This window comes from Azolla caroliniana, unplaced genomic scaffold, assembly GCF_043228905.1.
Source record: "Azolla caroliniana isolate FFs.n. ecotype wild unplaced genomic scaffold, voAzoCaro1.0.p SCAF_18, whole genome shotgun sequence".
Lineage (NCBI taxonomy): Eukaryota > Viridiplantae > Streptophyta > Polypodiopsida > Salviniales > Salviniaceae > Azolla > Azolla caroliniana.
In genome coordinates this window covers 4,505,864-4,531,952 of record NW_028230453.1, presented here as the reverse complement: position 1 = coordinate 4,531,952, position 26,089 = coordinate 4,505,864, and the positions used below count along the sequence as shown (strand labels likewise).

The 26,089-nt window shown below is 40.0% G+C and overlaps 2 protein-coding genes across 2 annotated transcripts; one reads left to right on the top strand and one right to left on the bottom strand.

Annotated features, from left to right (window-relative positions):
• Nucleotides 1-13,723: 13,723 nt before the first annotated feature.
• LOC147852169 (P-loop NTPase domain-containing protein LPA1 homolog 2-like) lies at nt 13,724-18,017 on the top strand. The gene is made up of 7 exons (XM_087334122.1): nt 13,724-13,966; nt 14,427-14,767; nt 15,239-15,320; nt 15,451-15,903; nt 16,241-16,987; nt 17,225-17,329; nt 17,428-18,017. The coding sequence occupies exons 1-7, from the start codon at nt 13,760-13,762 to the stop codon at nt 17,806-17,808; spliced, it is 2,316 nt and encodes a 771-aa protein (XP_087190248.1). The 5' UTR covers nt 13,724-13,759; the 3' UTR covers nt 17,809-18,017.
• A 978-nt stretch (nt 18,018-18,995) lies between these two features.
• LOC147852168 (uncharacterized) lies at nt 18,996-25,617 on the bottom strand. Its single transcript, XM_087334421.1, has 10 exons — nt 24,973-25,617; nt 22,783-22,992; nt 22,442-22,699; nt 22,299-22,354; nt 22,102-22,213; nt 21,874-21,984; nt 21,349-21,794; nt 19,863-21,018; nt 19,708-19,814; nt 18,996-19,434 (listed from the first exon to the last, which is right to left on the bottom strand). The coding sequence occupies exons 1-10, from the start codon at nt 25,121-25,123 to the stop codon at nt 19,360-19,362; spliced, it is 2,682 nt and encodes an 893-aa protein (XP_087190547.1). The 5' UTR covers nt 25,124-25,617; the 3' UTR covers nt 18,996-19,359.
• Nucleotides 25,618-26,089: the final 472 nt, after the last annotated feature.

Below are 26,089 nucleotides of genomic sequence, written 5' to 3'. Positions count from 1 at the left end.
GGTTCTCGTACCATGAAAAACCGATACAACCTGGAGTAGTCGCAATTGGAGACGACACTCCGCATCCGATCGCGAATGTCGGAGAAGTTCCCCTTAGCCATGTCGGGCAGAAAGGGAAACTCATGAACGTGTTGCACGTTCCGACAATCACGAAGAACTTGGTCTCAGTCGGACAGATCGTCGACCAAGGGATGGAGGTTCGGTTTACACACCTCGGGTGCTTCATTGAGGAGGACGGTTGTGTGATTGCGCAAGGGCGCAAAGACGGAGGATGTTCATCCTCGATTCCACTGACGGCGGCACCGCAATGTTCGCGAAGGGACAAAAATCCGAGTCGGACATCAACTTGTGGCACAAGCGGATAGGCCACGTCAACTACCAGCGGCTTCAAGATTTGCAATCGAAACAGGTAGTGTTAGGATTGCCCAAATTTAGTGGCCGAAAGGCACAAATTTGTGAAGCCTGCCAGCTCGGGAAGCAACACTGACTTCCTTTCCCCAACGAGCGAAACCGGAGCCGGAACAAGCTCGACCTTATACACTCCGATGTATGGGGGCCGGCACAAAACGTTAGTCTTGGCGGGAGCCGATATTTCGTCTCCTTCATCGACGACCACACGCGGCACACGTGGATCTACCTCATTGAGAGGAAGAGCGAAGTCTTCGACTATTTCCGGGACCTCAAAGGGTTCGTGGAAACGGAAACGGGACGAAAGATCAAGTGCCTGCGGTCGGATGGCGGGAAAGAGTACTTTTCTGGTCAATTCAACGGTTATCTACAACAAATGGGAATTCGGCACGAATTCAGTTGTAGATACACACCGAAGCAGAACGGCATGGCCGAGAGGAAGAATCGGTCGATTGTGGAAGCGGCACGGGCAATGCTGGAGGAGAAGAGCTTGCCCAAGTTCTATTGGGCCGTGGCGGTAAGGACCGCGGTATACATCCAGAACCAGATCGGAGACAAAGTGTCGGCACACGAGCTATATTTCGGAACGAAGCCGAACTTGCGACACTTGAGGGTGTTCTGTAGCATTGCGTATGTGCATGTACCGAAGGAGAAAATGAGGAAGCTGGACGCAAAGGCTGAGAAATGCATCTTGGTCGGTTACTCGAACGAGCAGAAGGGTTATAAGTGTTATAACCCTCGCACCAAACAAGCGCGTGTCAGCCGCGACGTTGTGTTTGACGAGTCCGCGTCCTGGTACCAGCCCCCGACTCCAAACCCCGACTCCAATCCAAGCTCTGACGATGAGGTCAGAGAGGCCGAGATGCCTCCGGATGAGCCCGAAATCGAGACCCGCGAAGAGAGTCCGATTTCACTCCGTTTAAGTGGACCGAGTGGACTGATTGGACGACTGAGTCGGTACGACCAGTCCGATGAAGAGCCGGCGAGTAGTGGAGACTCGGTCGTGCATTCCCCGCGCAGGAAGCCGAGGAGACGGCTTACACGCAAAGAGAAAGGGAAGAAGAAGGTGTCGGATTCCGGCACAGATAGGAACGAGTCAGACCGACGCGAGTCCGACTCCGAGGGAACCGGTGACGGGTCTTTAAAGGTGAAGTCTGCGTCGACCGAGAAGGCCTCGACATCGGCTAATGCTAGATTATGCCGATCTACCCGCCAGAAGAACCCTGTTTTGCGGTTCAGATACAACGAGTACATGGCGCATCATTATGCGTACATGACCCGTGTAGCGAAAGTGCGTGAGCCGGAGAGCTACGCAGAAGCGGCTAAAGACGCGAATTGGCGTGCTGCGATGGAGGAAGAGATGCACGCATTGGCGGAGAACGAGACCTGGGACCTGGTTGGCGCACCAACAAGGGTAAAACCGATCGGGTGTAGGTGGGTGTACAAGGTCAAGTACAACACCAATGGCTCGGTCAACCGGTACAAGGCTCGGCTAGTGGCAAAGGGCTACGCGTAGAAACATGGCATCGACTACGATGAGACATTTGCGTCGGTCGCGAAAATGACGACCGTCCGTGTTTTGCTCGTTGTAGCTGCGGCGAAAGGGTGGCACTTACATCAGATGGATGTAAAGAATGCGTTCCTGCAAGGTGACCTTGAGGAACAAGTGTACATGGTACAGCCCCCCGGATTTCACTCCGGAACAAACTCCTCGGTAGTATGCCGACTGAAGAAGTCCCTTTACGGACTGAAGCAAGCCCCGCGTGCCTGGAACGCGAAGATCACGCAACAACTGCGTCGGATGGGCTTCGTCACGTCAAAATCGGACTCTTCCCTGTTCATCCGGAAAGGTCGACTCGGACCGGTTAGTATTTTACTATATGTTGATGACTTGGTCATCACCGGCGCCGACCTCGGTGAAATCGACCGCGTGAAGCTCCAACTTGCGGCATCGTTCGACATGAAGGATTTGGGGGACCTTCATTACTTCCTCGGGATCGAAGTGATCCGTACCCCCGAAGGCATATTGATCAGCCAACGTCATTACGTGCTGAGTATGCTCTTCAAATTCGGGATGGCCGACTGTAAGTCCGTCTCGACTCCTCTGGACAGAACCGTCAAGCTTCGTCCCGATACGGGAAAGGTATGCGACCCGACGAGGTTCCGACAAATTGTCGAAAGCCTCATATACTTGACCATCACCCGACCCGACCTCAGTTATCCGGTCGGAGTGATCAGTCAGTTCATGGCGCGACCTACCGAGGAGCACCTTCAATGTGCGCAATGCATACTTCGGTATGTCAACGGCACTAAGGACCGGGGACTGCTATATCGGACCGGTGCAGCCGTGCAGTTAGTCGGCTACACCGATGTTGATTGGGCTGGCAACGCCGCCGATCGCCGATCCACGTCTGGATACGTGTTCTCCCTCAGGAGTGCCGCGATCGCGTGGAGCAGTAAGAAGCAACCGACAGTTGCACTATCGAGCACCAAAGCTGAGTACCGAGGAGCGGCTATCGCGACATGCGAAGCCATATGGTTGAAGCGGCTACTTAAGGACCTGCAAGAGGAGGTGTCCGATCCAACGACGATCTACTGCGACAACCTCAACAGCATCCAACTCGCGAAGAACCACGTCTTCCACGCACGGACCAAGCACATTGAGGTGCACTACCATTTTGTCTGTGAGCGTGTCCTTTCCGGTGAAGTCGAACTTCAGTACGTTCCAACGGATCGGCAGACTGCCGACATCTTCACCAAGCCTCTTGGTCTGGACAAGTTGCGGCAATTCTCAGGTGCGCTCGGATTGCGTCACCTCGAAGTGCCAAACTTGAGGGGGAGAACAATCCCGAACGACCAAGCAAGGCAGCAGGAAAGGAGCGGAGACCGCGACACCACCGAGTCGGTTGACTCGGTTGTCGAGTTCGACTTCGGATCAGCTGAAGAAGCTGAGGGCGGACCCGCGGAAAAGTTCGGAAGAGGACAGAAGGGGAGCAACCGAAGGAGAGAGCCGAAGCCAACCACGCATGGGGAAGATGACACCACCGAGAGCGAAAAGACCGAAGACGAGTTGGAGACAGCCAACTCGGACGAGACAGAAAACCGATCAGAGGTAGCCGAGTCGGTTCGGATTTTTGATTCAGACACGCTAAATCAACCGAGGCCCAAGCGGAAGAAAAGGCAGCAGAAGAAGCGTCAACACCGCAACAGCAGAAGAGTTGATGAGGGCCACATGAGCAGACAAGCCGACCAGAAGGGTCGAAGCGCGCGGAGTCGAACAGGTCGTGGAGCACGAGCGAGGCGTGAAGCCAGGAGGAACCGGAGTTGTGAGCCCGAAGATCCCGAAGAGCCTCAAGTTGAGCTTGAGGGGGAGTGTTGAGAGACAAGCTCAACATCGGCCGGATCGACTGAAGAAGCCGAGGACCGGATCGGTTGGGACCGATCGGTTAGGCCGAATGCGTAAACCAGTACGCAGATCGGTGCGTAGGTAGGGCCGGATCGGTGCGTAAACCGGGAGGCCGTTAGGAAAGATATTCCATGAGGAATATATTTGGGAGTTAGTGTAGGAGCTCTTAGTGAGCATTGAAGTATTGTCAATACTTCGGTCAGTCCTTCTAGGACTTGTATAAAAGTGTTCATTGAACACACATATGTATAGAGAATGGTGAATAGAGTTTTTTGAATATAGTTCTTGTGTTTTTTCTCTATCACTCTCTCTGTCTCTCCCGCGTATACTGCGTAAGCTCAAGCTCTCCATTAAACCTGAGTTTTCTTCCTTCTGTTCGGTCTTCATACTTGCTTCCGCACATTACTCTTTACAAAGCTCAACAAACACACAAGGTTTACGCGGATCGTCATCGGCTTCCATCCAGTTTTAACATTGGAGATTGGGTATGGCTACTACGACAACACATCAAGACTACTCCCCCATGCGAGAAGTTGGATTATCGGCGATTAGGTCCTTTCCGTATTATCGGAAAATTTAATGATGTCGTCTTTCGTCTCGATCTACCTCCACAATTTCGGATACATCCGGTGTTTCATAGTTCTCTCCTCGAACCCTATCAAAACAGCACCATCCCATGTCGTATTAAACAACCTCCACCCTCGATCGAACTTGAAGATGGACCTGAGTATGAGGTTGCCGCCATCCTCGATTCCAAGATTGTTCACAACAAGCTCTACTATTTAGTCAATTACCTAGGATATAGTCCCAGTGAGCATACTTGGGAACCAATAGAGAATGTGACCAATGCTCGTGCTCTTCATGAAGACTTCCATCGTCAATATCCAGACAAATTGGGTCCTCAATCCAAAACGACTTGTGACACTCATCGTTTTAAAGGGGGGATAGTGTCATGATATGGCAAGACTCGAACCCCATGACCTTATGTTACATGCGCGCTTTTGACCATTATACTATATGTTGTAATACAAAGGATATTATTTTCATTTAAGTTTTACTATAGAAATTTGATGTATATTCCAAATTTCTCTGGAACATTCTAGAAACTTCAAGAGTACTCCTGAGAACACTATAAAAGGAGGCACAAGGCATTATTTCGAACCAAATCGGTTCAACGCCAGTCTTAAGCCTCCTAGCTACTATTGTATATTCTCTTAACATAATATATATCTTTTGTTATCATCATTCTCTCTCTCTCTCTCTCTCTCTCTCTCACTCACTCACTCACTCACTCACTCACTCTTTCCTTCTCTCGAGAGTTCTACACCTCCCTTAGTTCTAATCCTCATCTTTTAGTACTAATTCCTTCTCTGTCTTAGTACTGTTCTTGACAAATGCCTACCCGAGTATCCAATTTCTCTCACTTTATCCTTTGTTTATTTGTTTGTACGGCATTGGTTGTTTAGCCCTTGTGCACTCATGTAGTTGGGAATCACCCGATCATTCCCAATGAAAACTTTGCAAGAAAACCTTGTGGGAATGTATCCACCAAGTATGGGATGTTCAATTTCATTTGAGACAAAATTTCATTATCAATTGCATTAAAGGTAAAACCAAATTTTATTGAAGTGGAAAATTGAATTGTACACAATCGACGCCATATGCATTGACAATAGTGGTTGACAGAGAGAGAAAGGTAATGAACCTTAGAAATATTATCACTCCAGGAGATCCAAATATGAGAGTTGGAAGGTGTCGTATTCTCCTTTTAGATTGGCATTTCATCACATGGCTTCTTAAAGTCCATAGGATCTCGATTGAGATCACATGGTCTTTGTCTGAAGAGTTTACTAGAGTTGTTTTTATGGTTCTATTTACGAGCTCAAAGAGAGAGAGAGAGAGAGAGAGAGAGAGATAAAGAAAGAAAGATATATTAACGTCTTCTAAAGGGAGAGAAAGAGAGAGATGTAGCTCAGTTTGTAAGGTTGCCCAATGGAGACCATGTGGTCATGGGTTCAACCCCTACATTCCACAGTGGCATCTAGTGAAATTAGAGATATTTATGAAGTAATAGAGAGATGAGAAAATTGGATTTCAAACCCAAGATGTAGTGTTGGTAGTGTAAATGACTTACCACTATGATAAGCTAATTATGAGAGAGAGCAAGAGAAAGCGAGCCCATATGGATGTATAGCTTAGTTGGGTTCAACCCCTACATTCTTAGTGAAATAAGTGGATATCTATGTTCAAGTAATAGAGACATTCCTAGTGAAATAAGTGGATATCTATGTTCAAGTAATAGAGAGGTGAGAAAATTGGGTTTTGAACCCAAAGATGTAGTGCTAGTAGTGTAAACAAATTACCACTAGGGTAAGCTAATGCGTGCAAATGCATTCATCTTTTTTATTCCAATTTTGGAGTGCACAATCATACTAGTACTGCATTGGTAGTTCAACAACATGGAACTCCTATCCGCGAGTAAGTTGCATGCAAGCCGCTTGATTTATGAGGCGAGATTTTATATTTATAAAGGTGAGCTTTTGACCAAGATTTGCGTCTATTTAAAAGTTTGAGTTTTCATTTTTATGACCCATGCGCGTTGAACACATGTTTGGTTTTTTGGAATAAAACAAACACCTTTGGTCAAGACCTTCTAATTGCCCCCCAAGCACAAGTTATTTCTTTTCAAAATAATTAAAAAACTTAATCCAATCCTTCCAACAAACACAAGGCTTCTCTTTTCTATAATGTTTCGTGGAAAAACTTCAATCTAGGCCTTTCATCCACCCATCACTGCCAAGTTTTTTTGTTCTTTTTCAAAATAAAAAAGTGAACTTCGGCCCCAACTTTGCATTTGCTTGTTGAACATAAGAGATTTTTTTTTTCGAAATGATTAAAAAAGCAAAAGTTCAATTCAAACCTTGCATTCTCATTTGATCTCTCGACTTCCTGTCGCCTCTAAGAATAGCACCAAGCTTGAGGGTTCCTTTCTTTCTTTTTCAAAATAATTAGAGTAAAAAAATGTATGTTGGAGACTCGTTCTTTTCTGCAATAATGAAAAACAAGAGTTTATAAAACATAGTTTGGGATATTTGATACTTAAGAGTCAATCATCGAAAGAGAGAAAAAAATGGTATGAATAGAATAAATCATTGTCAAATGATGATATGTAATAATTACAAACAAAAAAAAAACATTTTTTTCCAACATGATTAGGTAATCCAAGGATTATGGCATTGATTATGTGTCTTTGTTTTTGTTTTTGAAAATGTCACTCATGTCCCATGCACCTATTCAAAATTTGGTAGCCATTCACTTAAGTATATGTCAAATGGCCACAATGAATAGTATTATTAAGAACGTATTGTTGGAAATATGGATGTAAGGGTATAGGTGTTCAAGGTATATCCTAAATCGGGAGAAGACATACTTGGGGCATGCAATGTAAAGGTATACATGGTAATGGGTATGTTGATATGTGAAGATATAGTTAGACATGCAATGTAAGGGTATACATGTTCATGGGTATGTTGATATGTGAAGACATAATTATACATGCAATGTAAGGGTATATATGTTCATTGGTATGTTCTGGATATGTGGGTGCAATGGAAGTGTATATATGTTCATGGGTATGTTGTGAATGTGTAGATGCAAGGTAAGGGTATATATGTTCATGAGTATGTTGTGGATGTGTAGGGGTATAAAAATGCATGGTTAGACATGGAATAGGTGCATGTAAATTGCCATCAATATGTCATGGATGTGTTATAGTTGGGTTTTGGATGGGTGATGTGTGCATTATTGTTGGGCCATGGATGGTTATACATTGGCCATGGAGGCGGGAGCAAACATTTAAAAGTTCTCCAATCATAATCGAAAGATCGCCATCATAGAAAATGCTCGGCTCCCCAATCAATTAGAAGCTTGCGTACCATTTATTCACCAAATAAAAATATACACCCTTTAACATCATAGCCTATGCAGATCCTTAGCATGCATCAATTCCTTTTTATTTCTTTGTCAAATGTGTAGTTGTTTTGGTGATCATTGTATATCGTAGATTTTAATATTGGAGAATTAGGGAGAGAGATGATGATGATGATATTTTTAATGTCTTTAGCAAGATAGAAAAGTGACCAATGGGACCCAAAGAGAGGGAAAGAGAGATTCATTTGTCAATGTGGATGGAAAGAATCATGAGCCCTAATCAACCATTTTTAAGGGGTTCAGAAAATATACGAAGTTGAGCAATTGTAACGATAGAGAAAGAGAAACCTTTGCAAAGTATGCAAAAATTGTGATGCAAGGTTTCCATATATCCTCTCAAACTTTTCTTTCCGTTTATTTTGTGTGCATGTGAGGCATGTGCAAACTAGGATGCAGAAACACAAAGAAAAAGGGAAGCTTAATATCATTAACATCTCTGGACAATGTGGACGAATCAAAATTGATTTTACAAAAAAGAAAGATGCGAAAAAGTGAACATGTGAATCTCGTAGAAAGATCCTGTCATTTGTCATTCGTGGTTCCTTTTACTTACGCGGAGAACCACTAAGGTGTAAAAAGATGACAAGAGTCTAATGTTCTAATGTCTAAAGCAAGCATGAAAGTCAAATATACATGCCCATGCAAGAGCGCACAATTCACAATTTTTGGCTCTCTGCCGAAAGGTAGTTCCACTACGTTTAGTTATTTTTCTCAGTGATTTTCTTGCGCACACATTTCACAATTTTTGGCTCTCCGCCGAAAGGTAGTTCCACTACGTTTAGTTATTTTTCTCAGTGATTTATTTTATTTTACTTGTAGTGTTAAGAATAACATCTTTCTCTCCCCTCTTGTATGCAACACTAATGCTTACAATTATTTATTTATTAGTGTGTTGGTTCTATCCCCTAAAATGACTTTAAGTTTTATATATCATGTACTAATTTTTGTCCTAACTCTTTGGGCCAACACATGAAGCCTTCCTTCGCTCCTTTTCTTACAAAGTTAATCTTTTCTTCGCTACAATTGCCTCCCTCGTGGAATTCGACGGACAAGGGAATGAACATCAAATGTTTGTTCCTAAGTGTTTCTAACCGACACAAATGATGATCAATTGGATGGTGGGACACCTATGGGTGACCTTTGGAGAAGAATATCTAGATTCATGTGAAACCTATGTTGCTACCTTGTTCACATCCTCTCTTACTAAGATGCTCTAATTTTGGGCTCATGTCTACTATTGTATTTATTATGTGGATGACCTTGACGATCGATATTTGTTATGGCTTGAGAGGTCACGTAATGGTGCAAGTAAAATGTTAAGGTTATGTGTCATTATATGAGTGTACCACTAAATTTTCATGGTCGTGTGGTTACGTGAATTTAAGTATTAGTGTGTCAACCCATGTTTAAAATCTTGAGATTAAAAGCTTTATTGATTTTTGTGTAAACAAGTTTGAAAAAGAGTGAGCAACTTGTCATCTCTGCTCTCTATTGGTAAGACACGCTAAAAGTAACTGAACTTTTTGAATGTAAACTACAAGCCACGATTGTATATGTTCATGTGATCAAGGGATTGGTGATTTCATGGGGTCCACAAAGTGGGAACTCTTTATGTATTGCATCATGCAAATGTTGTACCCGATTCATTGTGATGTCTCCATACATGTATACATTATTGGCCCCAATTTTTTTGCAAGCATGGGGCTATGATTTCTCTCAACTCTAAATAATATCTTACTTCCATTGGAACAAAATTTGAGCTTTTATTGCAATGACCATTTGACTAGTTCTTTCGACTTAAGAGTTTTTTACCCAAGGCAATTTTGCATCAATGTCTTTAAAATTCATGGGACATGTAACTACCAATTGGATGAAAACGAAAGTGGATATGACATAAGATCACTGGAGTAATTTGTGGGGCGAGTGACTTTATCTTTGAGGAAATGGAATTGGACAAAAAACATTCGTGTGAACAATTCACAAAAGTTTATGCCACATTGTAGAAATCACTTACTAAGCTTTTAGATCTAGTTTCTTACCTAGGTATGAAGTTATTAATAATAGGATACAAGTTTGTTTTTTTCAGTTTGGCCAATAGTATGATCTAAACCAAATCAAGCTATCACAAAAAGTTCAATTGTATATTTTAACTAATTATAATGTTGAGATCCTAATTGAAGACATCCCACTTCTATGCTTTGATTTCTTAAGTAGAAAATGATGTATATAATCCATTGTTACTAATTCCATTAAACTTTCATGTCTAACTCCCACACACTCACACACCTATTCAACTTAACTATCAAATAAACAAATGGTGCAGGTACATGACCAACTTGCAGATAAAATGCGGTATTGACAAGCCTTTTTGCTTTTAACGGAAACGGTAAAAATGCGCACATGCAACACGACATAACATGAACATCTATGTAAGAATATAAGAAAATATTATAGTTTGGTAAAATATAATAAATTAATAGATTATTAAGCCTTACTTCTATTCAAAAAGTTGAATCCATCTATCTATATTAAATGTGAATGAAACAATACAAATGTAGACTCACAGAGTCACCAATACATCTTGTGGCTTGCTCATTCTTGCACTATACTCAAAGTTTGACTAAACTAGCACATCAGCTTTGAATTTTCTTGTAACCAAATACCCTATCTTGTGTTCGCTTTGAATGTTTTGTGTATCCTTAATGCTTCATTAATTAGCTCCAAGACTTTAAAATGAATGCATTGCCATAGTTTATGCATGTTGGAAGCCACAACTAATTTCTCTCTAATTGCGATTAAAGATTTAATGATAAAAGGCATTTTCTTGTGTATTGTAGATGCACAAACACATCGTCTATTTTTTTATTGAATGACAAGCCCTCATATTATTGGATGCTCTTGGAGGAAGCAAGGGTTTGCTCATTAAGGTTTTAGGTATTGCATATCGATGCCAATTGTGGATGTAAGAACATTTGCAAAATGAACATTGTTAATTGTCAACATTAAGTAACTTGCTTCAAACTAGGATTCTCAAAACAATAGAAAGTGTATGAGTGTTTATTGTGTTTGCACAAAGTTTTTTTTTACTCAGAGATAGCTAGAAGACATCCAATCCCTAAATGTTGCATTAAACATTAGTTCCTTGTCATGCCACATAGACAAACATGAGAGAGAGAGAGAGAGAAATAAGCTATACGGGGCTCGTGTTAATAAGGTGGTCCAAATCAATATAGTTTGGTTGGGAAGGTTGCCCAATTGAGTCCAAGAGGTCATGAGTTCAACCCCTACATTCCACAATGGCATCTAGTGAATTAAGAAATATCTATGAAGTAATAGAGAGGTGAGAAAATTGGGTTTCGAACCTTTAACAACTTACCAATAGGGTAAACTAATTACAATAAAGACTAAGAAATTACCACCAATGTGTACTAGAGAGAGAGAGAGGTGAGGACATCACTTTTCGTACTCATGTAGGTTCGGGATTTGAAAATTGTCGTACAAACGAACTCACTAAAATGAAAATAGCCAAACTTGTCAAAAATCACTCTTTTGAGCTTTGGTGAGTTTGGTTTGATGGTTGATTAAATAAGCAAAGAGAATGCTTAGTGTCTTCAAAGATTGTTCATGTCCTTCTAAGGAGTTCTTGAAAGTCCATACAACCTGGTGCAAATCCAAAAATACATGTGTGATTCCTCTCATGTGTGAGTCATTCCACAATACAGATGATCTATCCTATTTGATTATCTTAAAATTGCACGAGTGTGTTTTGTCAATGTGATGGGCCATGGCACATCTTACTGTCTTGAAATGGGTGTGTGGACATGAGCTTGAGCATTGACTAGGTACCATTGTCAATTTTCCCAATATTAAGTATCAATGCAACTTCATGTTGGGTTTAGGGTTCTAAATGGATGAGTAAACCATGAAGTCACATTTTCCTAATAGATCTTGTCCTCTACATGCACATTTAGACATTTTTCAACATGCCATATTGCAAAGCCGTTTCTTGACATCTTAGATTCAACTTGACTTTTGTGTTTTTCTGTGCTAAGCATCTAACTTCCCATGCAGCCTTCGTGAACTCATTCTAAGGCATTATGTTATAACCAAGATGTAGTTGTATACTCTTTGAAGGGGGTATAATTCTGTTGGTATTCTTAATCCCATTTCTAGAAGCATGACAAAGTACAAGGTTGCTCTTGATACCTAAATTGGTGGTATAATGTTGTCATGTGTATTTTCTCTATTTCATTCTATGAGCCTTGCTTATGAAACATTGCTTTACCTCTAAACCTTGGTTCCCATTAAGCATCACATGCATATACATTACTATTGTTTAGATTTCCCATCTGTGGAGTTGTGATCAAATCACGCATTCTCTCGGGTCCATAATCTTGGAGTTGTGTTGGTCTTTATTTGCATAGTTAATATGCACACATTCCCGCCTAGTCGACAAGGGTGCAAGGTCGTGGGGATACTAAAGCCTGGCGCGACACATTCACACCATGGAGAGAGAAGCAAGAAGAAGGTCAAAGTGAGGAGGTTGGAGCCCCACGGAAACATAACTCAATTGATTGTCCGAAAGGAATGTGGTGCGGGGTCGATTGAATGGCTCAAATGAAATGCGGTGTGGGATTGATCGGTGGATTGAAAAGAATGTAGTGCGGGATTGATCGAGGGCTCTTCAAAACGAAATGCAATGAGGGATTGATCGATGGCTATTCGAACGAAATGCAATGTGGGATTGGATCGATGGCTTGAACGAAATGTAGTGTGGGATCGATCAATCCAACTTAACGATGTGTGGTATTGATTGATGTTGGGGATCCCGATTAAGTTTAAACCCGACAAAGTGTTTGATCGAACGATCCAATGGAATGAAGTGTGGGATCAATCGATTAGATGCAATGTCGTGTAGTCCTCCTGACTCATGAAATCCAACGGAGTGAAGTTTGGGATCGATCAATCAGATGCAATGCCATGCAATCCTCCTGACTCATGAAATCCAACGGAGTGATGTGTGGGATCGATCGATCAGATGCAATGCCTTGCAATCCTCCTGACTCATGAAATCCAACGGAGTGATGTGTGGGATCGATCGATCAGATGCAATGCCTTGCAGTCTTCGTGACTCATGAAATCCAATGGAATGCAAAGCAATGCGGGATGGATCGATCCAACTGATGAAATGAGGAGGCTTTTCTTTTTACTCAAGGTCAAGGAGGAGCAAAGACAAAAAAAAAAATATGTATGAGATTAAAACAAAATACATAGAAGGAAAAGTAATAAAGAGTTCAGAAGAAAGAAGAAGAAGAAGAAGAAGAAGAAGAAGAAGAAAGAAGAAAGAAGAAAGAAGAAAGAAAAGAAGAGAGAAGAAATTTTGAGCCTTCTGGGGGGGCTTCAAGGTCTCTCTCTCTCTCTCTCTATTAAGCTCTTTGGCTATGGCGGCGCTACCATTTTTACTACTACTACTACTACTACTACTACTGCAACAGATGACAATACCCCTCTCTCACTCTTCCTCCTCTTCTCTCAATACAAGAAGCAATTCATCATCTCTTCCTTTCTTCTGCTCCTTCTCCTTTCTTCTTCTTCTTCTTCTTCTTCCTCCTCCTCCTCCTCCTCTCTCTCAATCTCTACAAGGTAAGCAAAACAATCTCTTCTTCTCTTTCTCTGTTCTTCTTCTTCTTCTTCTTCTTCTCTCCTCTGTGTTTCTCCCTCTCCTTCACATCGCCCACATGTCTCATTCCTCTGTTTTCCATGATGGGTTTTTGAGATTCTGATGGTCTATTTCATGGCGTTAAAAAAAATAAAATTGCAATATTTTTATTTGTCTCTCTCTCTCTCTCTCTGTAAACTTTCTTCTCCTTGCTCCATCATGTTTGTGACTTTTCTTTAACCTCCTCTATTTCTTTCTACCATGGGTTAATTTTTAGGTAAGTTCGTTGAGCGGCTATGATGATGGCAGACAGGCCAAAATTGCTTTATATTATTGTGCGAGATGTGGAATCAGATGAGAGTTTATCAGAGAAACAAGAAGAAGAAGGAATGCGAAGACGAAGAAGAAATCACTGTAATTCATTTGGGTCCTTAAGATATACTCGCCCTGTTCTGCAGAGTGCACTACAACTTATTGGTTGCAAAACAAGACATGCGTTCAAGGTAAGATCTTCTCCTTCTCCTTGCTAAAATATAAGCATCCTTACATTTGTTTCTAGAGAAAATGCGTTCAAATCTAGCCTCACCATTTGATCATGTTCTATTTTCAAATGCATCGTATTTTTACATTTGTTTTATTCCTTTTTAGATTGGACGTGATCAAATATCACCTATTAATCTGGATTATATTCCTCTTTAAATGTGCATCAATCGCATGTCTTTTTAGATCAAACAGGACAACTACATCCCATTTGGAATTTGATCACTTCCTTTGTCAAATCTGCATACGTTTCTCTTTAAGATAGGATATAATTGGTTTTCATGTAGATTTTTTTCTCACACATGTGTATGTGCGCACATTCTTTATGCTTAGATTGCAAAGATGATCAATGGGTTGCATTGATATGTTTTCTGATGTATATACACGAATTCACACACTCTTTCTTAATTTGTGGCCGATCAGATTAGCAAGCGAGTTTTCGAGGTATTGGTACAAGATAAGAATGAATCCACCTTAACCGACTTCAAGGAAGGAGAGTTCTCAAGGAGAGATTACTTCTCTCGACATCTTTCAGATTCAGATATAGACAATGCTCGTGATTATTCACCTGAAGAGATAAAGAAAACTGCGGAGGAGAATGAGATCCAACTGAAGGAAATCACCAAGAAGCTCTATGATGTGAAAAAGCGACGGTGTACTCTTGTCCTAAACAGGGCCTACTTCATGAATGTTGTTTGTGATGCAATGTCTCAATACCGCTATTTTGGTCCTAACCAGAGGCTTGACTTTGCATTAGCTTGCAAGTAAGTTTAGAAATTCCATATAACCCTTTTTGTATGCTGTTTAATCATGATGCATCTCTAAAGGAGTTATGATGGAAGCTTTGTTTTGTTCGTATTGTCTGGTATTTAGAATGATGAGTTCAATTTCTTTTAAGCATTCACTTGGAATCTGCATATGAATGCATGAGGTGACATAACTTCCATTAAAAAAGCATTTGGTATTTCTTTAGATGCACCTTTAAGCATTTTTTACACTACATTTCCTTTTTGCCATGTCATTTCATATTGAAATTGCTCTCTAGTAATGTAAGTTGTAGATGTGTGTGCATAATGTTGTTTTACATGTTGCTTTATGTTGTACAGTTTTTATCCCAATGTTGATCAATAATATCTCAAGTTTTTCTTTTAGCCATCAACTATCATAGGTACACTCCGAATTGTTTTCTCTTTACCATATGCTTGAGTTTTGGAATTCTGTTTTGTGAATGCCAGGATTAGAGAGAAACGGACATCTGTGACAATCTTACTATGTGGCACAAGTGGGTGTGGAAAATCGACTTTGTCAGCTTTGCTGGTAATAGGCTAAGTGCTTCCAGAATACATAATAAAATCTTCACATTGTGAATGGATAAAATATCTCTCTGCCTCAGCTATAGCTAAGAATTACTGCTAATATTTATACATATATATACTTCACATGCTAGGCTAGCAGGCTTGGGATTACAACTGTTGTATCAACCGATTCTATCCGGCACATGATGAGGAGCTTTGTTGATGAGCGGGAGAATCCTCTATTATATGCTTCCACATATTCTGCTGGAGAACATCTCGATCCAGTTGCAGTCGCGGAAGCAAAGATGAAAAAGTTGGCAAAGAAAATGTCTGGAAAAGGAAATCCTAATGGATGGCAACCAGAAAAGGAGTCTCCCTCAACCATGAATGCAGATCTGGATCTTAAAGGGAAATCTCGAATCAATGAATCGGGTATTGTTTTTAGTGCTGGGGAAGCTATCGTGAGTGCTAAAACAATGGCCATTGAGGGATATAAGGCTCAGAGTGAGATGGTTATTGATAGTCTTGATCGTGTGATTTCTTCATGGGAGCAGAAATGTGAATCAGTTATTGTTGAAGGTGTCCATTTGAGCTTGGACTTTGTGGTATGTATCTATTATTGTTATCAGTGGTAACATCAGACTTTTCCAGTAATCGAACATTGTGAAATTGAGACCAAGAAACAATATCATTTAGTTTCAAGTTAGTCAAATGGCTATTTTCAAGTTCTTTTGTAATGATTTGGATATCGTTTTATGATCAGGGGTTTTTAAAGATTACCTTGAATTTAAACAAGAATTAAGATCTTATTAATGATATTCACAAAAGAAAAACTAAAAGTTAATAAAGTTGGGGATTAGCCCATTGTCTCTATACTTCGAGGGTTTCATAAGATTGTGAATTCCTGCAATTGTTTATACCGTCCAAGTCATTTTTTCACAGATTGAACTAATGAAAAAGCATCCAACAATTATTCCATTTATGATCTATATCGCAAATGAAGAGAAACATCTGGAGAGGTTTGCTGTTCGTGCTAAATACATGACCTTGGACCCAGCAAAGAACAAGTACGTGAAGTATATTCGTAATATCAGAGCAATACAAGATTATCAATGCAAAAAGGCAGATAAGTACGCAATCCCAAAAGTAAACAACACAAATATGGATCAGAGTGTGGCGTCGATACATGCCACCATTTTTGCATGCTTGCGAAGGAAAGAGGGAGGAGAACCATACTATGATGAAGTCTCAAACACAGTTAAGATGGTTGATGACGAGTACAAGAATCAGAGGGCAGCAAACTCTTTGGGATCAAAGGGAATGCTTCAGATTATTCACCGAAGTGGATCGTCGCGTCATCTTATGGCATTATTGAACACTGATGGTTCAATTGCAAAAACTTGGTCTGTTGACATGAACCAACCCAATGGAGAAAAGCCAACTATTAATGATAGTGGAAGTGAAAATGTGTGCTCTTATGAGCCTTTGGAAGTAAGACCGGTGAATCTTCAATTCGGCAACTTCGGCCTCAGTGCTTGGCAAAATGATACTGGGGGTACGAGCTACGGTGACAGTATAGATGGTTTGAGCTCCAAGGGGGATATCCATGAGTATCCAGGTAGTCATCGGAGTAGCCGATATGGGTCTTGTTCAAGTTCTCCCCGTCTACACGAAGGAACTGAAAAAGAGGTTCATTGTTCTAGAATCATTATAATCATTTGTTCTGAACCTGTGTGTGTGTGTGTGTGTGTGTGTGTGTGTGTGTGTGTGTGTGTGTGTGTGTGTGTTATGACTGATGTATTGGGTCTTTCCATTTTCAAAGATTATCAGAATACCCCCAAAATATACTGCAGAGGGATGTTCTGGTAACTTGTGTGTGTAATATTATAGGTTCATCGTGAAATTAACTAGCAACATTTTCTGCAGCTTGTGCTTGACAATAGAGCCTCAGAGAGCGATGAAGAACATGACATGATTGAGTTTGATAGTGAGGAAGAGAATCAGGAAACAGATCAACAGCTTGAGGCTGAGGTAAAAAACAGAAATATATTGCTTCACCATTTTCATATATTTGTCTGTTTTTCTTTTTCGGCAGTCATGGTATATGGCTTTCTCACTCCTAGATACAGGTGGAGGGCTCAGTTACAGCTGGGAGCATCGCATCAGATGAGGAAGAAGATTATAATGTAACTATTGATCAAGAGGAATATGCTGTAGATAGCATCGAAGCCAGTCCAACTGGCCCAACAAGAACATCTACTATATACAAAAGTTGCTTTGGAAATGGGCACAAGTCCATTATTCAAGGACAACTGAATCCAGTTGTCGATGGGGGTGTAACTGAATCTGGTAGAACCACTTTTGTCGATGAAATTATTGTGAAGGCGTGTGAAGGATTTGCAGATGAATTCCCTAGTAGTGAAGAATACAAGAAGCTTTTGCATGGGCGATCCAAAAGCATGTCAATTACCCCCTATTGTGATTCATATCCATTGAGAAAAAATGAATGAATGCATGGGTCTTTTGTTTTTATAAATGAGTTTTCTCATACTTAAAAGAGTTTTGTCTTGAAAAGTTATTTAACACCTACTACTATAAAAGTTTAAGGTAAAAAGTGGGTAATTGTTGTGGCGAGCTCTGTCAGTCTCTGAACTGTAAAAGTGTTCTCTCACGTCCAGTTCTGTAAAAGTGTTTTAATAAACTGAAGCACATTTTTGCAGTTGAATCTTTTGGTGACTATCTTTTTATGTACATAGTCTGAAAAAGAGATATATCACAATGTGTCTATTGTGTCTATTAAGGTAACTGTTCTATAAAAAGTATTTCAATTAGACGATGCACATTTTTGCAAGGGAATCTACATGTAGTTTGAAGATGGAAGACATCATTTGTAAAAATAAAATAAAAAAAAAAGATGAGAGGCACCATAACACGATGTCTCTAATCATTTTGACACTCTTAACCAAGGTTAAAGATATAAATTTGGTTACCAGCCGAAGAAACAAAATAAAAAGAATGTCTAATGTATGTAAATGAAAATTTGTAATTCATTTGTAAATTTGGTCAACCAGTTGAAGAATATTACTGGAATGAGCTGGAATGAGAGACTAAATCTTGATATAGAAGAAAACGAGGATAATAAGAACTAACAACCTAGTGCACTATACGCATGATGGTACCCCAATGAAGTAATCTTGACAGCTTTTCTTGTTTTAATTTAGGATTATAATAGAATGAAGTCCTATATGAGAAAGCAAGAAAGTTTGTCGTTTAGCATCCCAACTTTGACAATCCAAATGGTAATTCATTCACATTCGCCTTTTCTAATTTCATTCCAAGTTCCCACAGTGGTATTTCATATTCTGGAATCAACACAACAGATTTAGCAAGCTTAATGCTGGAAAATTAGTAAGCTTTATAGCTTCATTCACTAATGTCCCTGGGATCTTTTCTTATCAGAGGATTTAGCCATTACTTTTCACAAAATTCCCAAAATATCACCATGCTTTTAAAATCCTGAAATATAGAAGACAGAAATTATGTTGAATCAGTCCGCTCTTCAGTGCTGAAATCATTGATTGATGATGAACCAACATCTAAAATGGAGCTCATAGAAGATAAATTATTTTTTATTTACAAAGTTGAAGTCATCGATGAGCCAATATGTAAGGTGAAGAAAAGCAAGAGTCACACACCAGAAACATGAAGTGGAACCAACTTTGATTATGAGTTGGCAAGAATGTAACCAGTTACAAAGGTTCTTAACAAACATCATACAATAACATGTGTGCTTTTAAACTCTAGCACTATAAGCAGGATGGTATCCCAAATTCCAATGAAGTAATACAAGATCTTCCACTACCTCTTAATGGAAAAACACCATATTCAACATGGTGCAACTTTGATTATGAGTTGGCAAGCATGTAAACCAGTTACAAAGGTTCTCAAAAAACATCCTATAATAACATGTGTGCTTTTCCACTCTAACACTATAAGCAGGATGGTATCCCAATGAAATAATACAAGATCTTCCACTACCTTTTAATGGAAAAACACCATATTCAGCAGGGTGCAATCCCAGGGTTTGTATACTTGGTACAATCAAATGGGCCTAACTCCTGCCCATATCGTTTAACCTGGACAAACCACAGGTACACAAATAATCAACTCCATCTTTCTCTATCTGTATATATATATATATTCCAAATGCCTTGGCTCAAATTTGTTTTCTACACACAAATGGAGAAGGAAAGAAACGTATACATTTTGATCATGGAAAAACCATTGTATTCATGCATTTTAAATTTTTAATGGTACGCAAATGCTAGAAAAGGTTTCTACTGTAAAGGGTGCAATGCAATATAGATGAGAATTCCCACAAAGATACGAGCATATTTAGACAGACTAACCGGAGACCATGGACCATGCTTAGGAGGCTCTTTGTTGGTTGGAGAATGTTGAACAGCACCACTTTTCACTTCAGGCCACACCTGAATATAAAAAGAAAGAACCATCACTAATCATTCAATGAAAACTCCAAAAAAATCATACTAAACAAAGAAAAAAACACTTGCCTCTGTATCAATTTCATATGAATTCTCGGATTTCATGAGGGGCTTGGAGAGCTCCTGTTCCTGAAACTTGTATGTTGTCATTATCGCATTCTCTTGGCCAGAGGAAATTATAGTTGCTGATGGCAGGGTGAGTGTAGTGACTCCTTTCTTCACAGCTGGAGGTACATTTAATGCATTCTTCTTCGACTGCAACACATTGCCGGAGCTTATTATACATTTCTCTTCAGCTTTTATAGATTTCTCCTCTGCTTTCATACATTTCTCTTCCGATTTCGTTACATATTTCTCTTCAGCTTTCGTTACATATTTCTCATCAGGTTTAATAGATTTCTCCTCAGCTTTAAAACATTTCTCTTCAGGTTTAAAAGATTTCTCATCAGGCCGCGTATATTTCTTTTCAGCTTTGAACGTGCATTTCTCTTCAGTTTTAATAGATTTCTCCTCTGCTTTGATAATACACTGCTCTTTGGGTCTAATAGATTTTTCCTCAACTTTGATACAGTTTGCCTCAGCGTTGGTATACTTCTCTTCAATTTTGCAGATGCATTCTTCTTCAGCTTTCATACATTTCTCTTCTGCTTTGATTATACATTTCTCTTCTGCTTTTCTAACACATTTCTCTTCTATTTTGATACATTTCGCCTCTACTTTACTATGGTGGCAAGACGCTTTGTTTGCCATGGCTATTGCACAATTGTTTACGGTGGTGGTGTTAGAGGAGAACCCATTGTGGCTTTGATTAGATGAGATCTCATGATTCATCAAAGATGCCAAGTTTTCTTGTTGATTCCTTTGAGAAGGAACTCCACTTGGTACTAAAGATGACCCATTTGTTGATCCTACATGGAGTATAGATGGAATTCTAGAGGCAATTGTGGAGTGAGTTCCAGAACCTGAATGAGACCCTTTCATTCTTCCTCCTATCTCTGAATGTTGATGGGCTGATTTTATTGTCGACGACAGAGGAGGCTTCAGAGAGCTCTGTTTAGCATGATTAGCTAAACTGCTACTCTCAGATAAGAGCCTGCAGCTAGCACTCCGTCCTGGTTGTGGACCACTCCCATACACGTTCATTCGTTTGGAATCCATGTTTTTCCCATAGTTTAGAGCATTACTTGTAATCTGAGGTGCACTTAATGGTTTAGCCTGCAAGGAAAATTTTGTTAACAAGGCAGTTAAGGTGTCCAATGACTCAGGATTCAGAAATCACGTATGTAGTATATACATGACTAAGACGGATTTACAGCCCTAGAATTCACTTCAGTGGATGACTAGTATAGGATATCAGCCTAGTGTTGATGGGTGTAATGTGTCTTACGTCTTGGGTTTATAACTATAGCTAACAGTATTGGGTGGTAAATGAAAGCTATCACTACTCTATTCTAGGCTATAGAGTGCTATAAAAGTCTATAGTTAAGATGGTGGATCCGAACTCCGTGACCACTTGTCTACACATGACAGAGAGGACATACATACCTTGTCAAAAAATCCCAACTTTGGTGATGGCATCCGTAAACCAGATGGTTTCGCTCTAGCAATATCAGTTTGTGGGATACACGAATCGGCAATAGTGTGGTTCTGAGAAAAGAATGCTTCAGCGGTAGGTTGTGCCTGACTTGTGATCTTCTCACATGATTCTCCATTGCAAGGTACTCCATCCCCAAGAGACGTAGCTCGGCCTTTGTCTATCGATTTTTTCGTCAAATTTGCCATATATGATGCTGCAGACATATGGGCATTGGCCATTGTAGGATTATCAGATGTTGTTGATCTTGCAAACCTCTCATGTGACAACTGAGAGTAACATCGCGGCAGCCTGGCATTTTCTGCATAACCTTGGTTCATTGCATTAGGTGAAGGCACCACTGTATCATCTTTGGGCATCAAGGCCGTCTCAGCTTTTGAATGCCCCATACCCAAACCTAAAACAGATGTCATACATTTTATCAATCACATGAGGTAACTCAATATTTCACCGTTATGAGGAAATTAATTACAAACCTGATAAGACCATTCCAAGCCTGTCTTTCATCCTTTTTGATGCAGAGGAGATTGTGTTGGAAAAACTCTGCATATTGGTTTGTTCTAGCCTAGTCTTTGGGTTTTCATTGCCTGTTTGAAACCAAACAAGCCTACTATGTGGAGGAATGCGAATCCAACATCACAAAAGCAAGATGGAACTACAGTAATAATCTAATGAAAAAACTTTAAAAGATCAAGATTGAATACCTGCCGATGGAGAACCACTTGTGTTTTTCAGTTTAGTCTCAAGGTATTGCTTGCTCAAAGGTGATTTCTTTTTCTCATTAGCTTCGGCACGAATTGAAAACATAGATCTACCCTGTATTTGTTTCACTTAAACGTATAAGACTGAAGTATTTGATGTAAGTAATATTCAATTTGAAATGTTTGGAAGAGATGCATACTCCTTTAACAGGATCCTGTTGCAATTTGGTAGCTCCATTCCTAGTTGCAAAGGACCCTGCTAATTACAAAGTTAGTTTTGGCCTGATGAAACTTATTATTGATATACTTCAGGAAAGGTCAGATTTTGAAACATGATTAAAACCTTTTGCAGTATCATTTTGCATCTCTGGCCTATTTGATATGGTCCCAGATCTGCTCAAAGGACTGTGGTCACAAGACGCATTTTGTTTGCTATCTATTGATTTATGGCCACGAATTGGAGAAAAACTCATCTTCGGTATCCCAGAGGAATTCAAGAATTTTGATGCCAGTGCAGGCTTCTTGTGACTCCCTTGTTTTGGAGTCACTGGTTTTTTGAAGGTTTGGTTTACAAGGGCAAGTTCATCAGGATCCAGTACACCTGTCAAAAAATACATAACAAAATCTGAGCAACTCAACATGAAAACAATGTTGAAGGGAGGGAATATGGATTCAGTGACTTACCTTCTTCTGTAAAAAAGGCATTGTTCCAAGCCAAACTTTTCCTGAGGTTGAAGCCAGTTTTCTTCTTCTTCTTCTTACTAGGAGTGGGGCCTTGCAATGATAGAGAAGGGAGATCCTCTTGCATCTCTTCATTCACTGCTCCACACTGTGGTTGGTCTTCTTGGATAGATTCCAGAAGTTTGGAACCACTTGTTTTGAAAGGGGATGGAGCTGTTCAGTTGTCAGAATTAAGCATATCAAAAGTCACAGAACATCAAAGGAAGGTGGTTTTCTCAATGAGATACTCTAGCATACAGACAAGCATACGCACACAGATTCTTTTTACACGGAGTCACGGTCAGGTGTTTTAGTTAGACAGTTATTGTGATCTGAGGTTCACGTTTCATAGTAAATCAAATGTAGGCCTATTTCTTCAATGGATACCGAGTGACTCCCTTGTTTCGGAGTCACGTTTTGGATTCAGTTGGATCCAGTAGGATGATGGTTGATGTAATATTATCCAAATAGTGGCACCTACAATCCAAGAGGGAAGATTGAACCTTCTACAGCTAGACAAGGGTGGTATTTAGGTTCTATAGGATGTGAGAACATTTTAGGATGCACCATCACGCTTGATCTCTTGTGCCATGTTGCCCACTTAAAAGACAATTTCATATCCAAGAATGTATAATTCAAAAGGCAATCCCAAAACCTCATTTTCTGCCATGAGCCTACTTATTAAACACAATGTTTGTATCAAATGGCATGTATCCAAGGGAACAAAGAGCTTAAGTTCAGGATGAGAGACCAACTTAGGTTATTTATGTATACTGATTGGGAATAGGGCTAAATACAGAAACATCCACATAACCTGAAAACAATGCTTTCAAAGTTGTGCTACATTTATAAATAGCAGCAAAAGCTCATAGGAGTGGCACCTGTCCTCCTGGCACCTAACCGGTTCAGGATTAACTGATTTGGTTCAGGTTTGGAATCTTATAAACCGGTTTGATTTGGAAAATGCTAAATTGGTTAAGCCCAAACCGAACCATAGCCGATTCCTAGAAGAATTATGGAGGGTAAAGACACTCTCATGAGCAAATCCACATAGATATATATTTTCCTAATGCAAGGGGCATATGGGCCATGTAAAATAAACAGGTGTCTCGTGAACTAAAAGGAAACTAGCCTAATAGAAAAAAAATGAAAACGTTCTAATCAAGTCCCATCATCCCATGCAAGATAGTGAAAATCACCCCGCTTCGCTTATCTAGTCAATAAACAATTCTCAAACTTGGGAAGGGGATGACAATTATATGCAGATTCCTAACATATTACATTGGTTTCCTGAAAAATATGTAATTTTTCTGCTAAATTACTGTGGATTTTGGGTAAATTACATAATGCCCTATTTTTAATGCCCAAAAGAACAGAAAATACACCTAAACAGTGAAATTCCAGCCACATACAAGGGTTTCATACTAAATTTTCCACCAGATTCCTCTAAATTTGAAGTATTTTGTTCTATTTTATAATTGGGATGGGGATGAATGGGATTCAGACATAGGGAAAGGTATGGGTATACATGCCTATTTTCTAATCCTAAAATTTATCTACTAAGATGTGGGTTCCAAAACCTATATTTCAGGATGAAGCAATAATCTTTCACGTGCAAACAAGTTATTAGATTTCTTGCATCGTTGAAATCTAAAAATTTATTCATAAATTCAATGGACCTTTTCTTAGAATCTTTCTCAGTATTATGCATTTTAAATAGTCCAGAAATTATAATATTGCACTTGGCAATAAGAAACCCATCAGAACCCTTTTATTTTCTGCATACTAACTCCCTTTTGTCCTATGTGTATTCTAGAGGTCATTTCATTGCACTGGGATAGAAGAAACCAGTTTACCCACGTAATTGTGCCCAGAAGGAAGAACCCATCAAATATCCACTATCTTCCTAGTAAGAAATTTGATCTTCCCAAGTGGGTATTCTATAATTAAGATCATCTTGCTGAGCAAGATATTCTAATTGATAAAGGTGATCATCCGATGTGCAATCCACAATAATGTGCTCAGCGAGAAAACCCCATCAAAAATTTCTCGTCTTTTTATTTCAGCGTTGATCTTCGATATCTATATGGTTACTCTACAAGCTGTACCTTTGCATTCTGAAAAACATAAATATGAATCTAAAACAATATGTACCTGGTCTAGATCTGGATCCAAAGTTTCCTTTTCCTGATAAGAGATTATCATCTTCTGCCCCGACATCAATTAGCGAGACCTCATCCAATTGGAGGTTTGAAGATTGTACAGATTTGTTACGAGCAGGAGATTTGCCAATTGGCCGGGTCATTTTCAGTGAGATAATGAAAAGGAGAAATAGTAAAAAGCAACCAACCCTATTTCATCGAAAGAGATTCCTTCCTAGATCCTTGTGAAAATCTTAAATTTGTCGAGAAACCCTAACTTTGTTAGAAAACCCTAAATCGTTGCAGAAACGCTAGTTGCTTTGTTTTCTGCACGCATCCAAATGTGGGGGCTCCTCTGGTAGATCCACTACTTTGTTTCATGCCGAATAATTCGTGAAGGGTTTTGCTCTCTGTTCTTTTCTCGTTAATGGGTTTCTTCTTCTTCTTCTTCTTCTTCTTCTTCTTCTTCTTCTTCCGTTCTGTCTCTCTATATATTTATCTATCTATCTCTTTTTCTTCTCTGTGCCTTACTGTTCCTCTTCTGTATTTCGCTGTGTCTTCGCTTTGAGAACCTAATCTGATCCTGTAGAGACTTTCTCTCTCTCTCTCTCTCTCTCTCTCTCTCTCTCTCTCTCTCTCTCTCTGCGTGTGTGCGAGAGAGAGAGAGAGAGAGAGATCGAACGTTCGACCACAATTCAAATTTGCCGTGTTCACATTTGTCCGGACAAAGAGTGTAACGGCTCCTTTCCTCCACCTTTTGTGTCTTCCATCCAACACTCCTGCCCTTATCTATCTATCTATCTATCTATCTATCTCTATATATATCTATCTATACATATATCTGTGGGGGGGCAATTCTCTCATTGAATCGGACTCGACGAAGTTTTGTCTCTACGTGTGTGTGTGTGTGTGGGTGGGTGGGTCTATGTATGTGGGGTTCGATCAGAAGTTTTATATATATGTTCATAGTTTAAGGTCCTCGAATAAAAGTAGAGAAATAAAAACATGATGCTAGATCAAGAAGATTAGGAAATTCTTTGAAAAAGGAGGGCGAAAAACTAGTTGTATCGATTATCCGATTTCTTCTCTTTTGGAAAGGGAAGTTTAGCAAAGAAAAAGCACTTGGGAAG

Bases quoted from the DNA above. Each gene is read 5' to 3' on its own strand.
- LOC147852169 (XM_087334122.1), top strand. From the start codon at position 13,760: ATGATGATGGCAGACAGGCCAAAATTGCTTTATATTATTGTGCGAGAT. The intron at 15,321-15,450 runs GTAATAGGCTAA...TTCACATGCTAG, and splicing joins CGACTTTGTCAGCTTTGCTG to GCTAGCAGGCTTGGGATTAC. The intron at 15,904-16,240 runs GTATGTATCTAT...ATTTTTTCACAG, and splicing joins ATTTGAGCTTGGACTTTGTG to ATTGAACTAATGAAAAAGCA.
- LOC147852168 (XM_087334421.1), bottom strand. From the start codon at position 25,123: ATGACCCGGCCAATTGGCAAATCTCCTGCTCGTAACAAATCTGTACAA. The intron at 22,355-22,441 runs GTTTTAATCATG...TGTAATTAGCAG, and splicing joins GCAAAATGATACTGCAAAAG to GGTCCTTTGCAACTAGGAAT. The intron at 22,214-22,298 runs GTATGCATCTCT...AAACAAATACAG, and splicing joins AACAGGATCCTGTTAAAGGA to GGTAGATCTATGTTTTCAAT.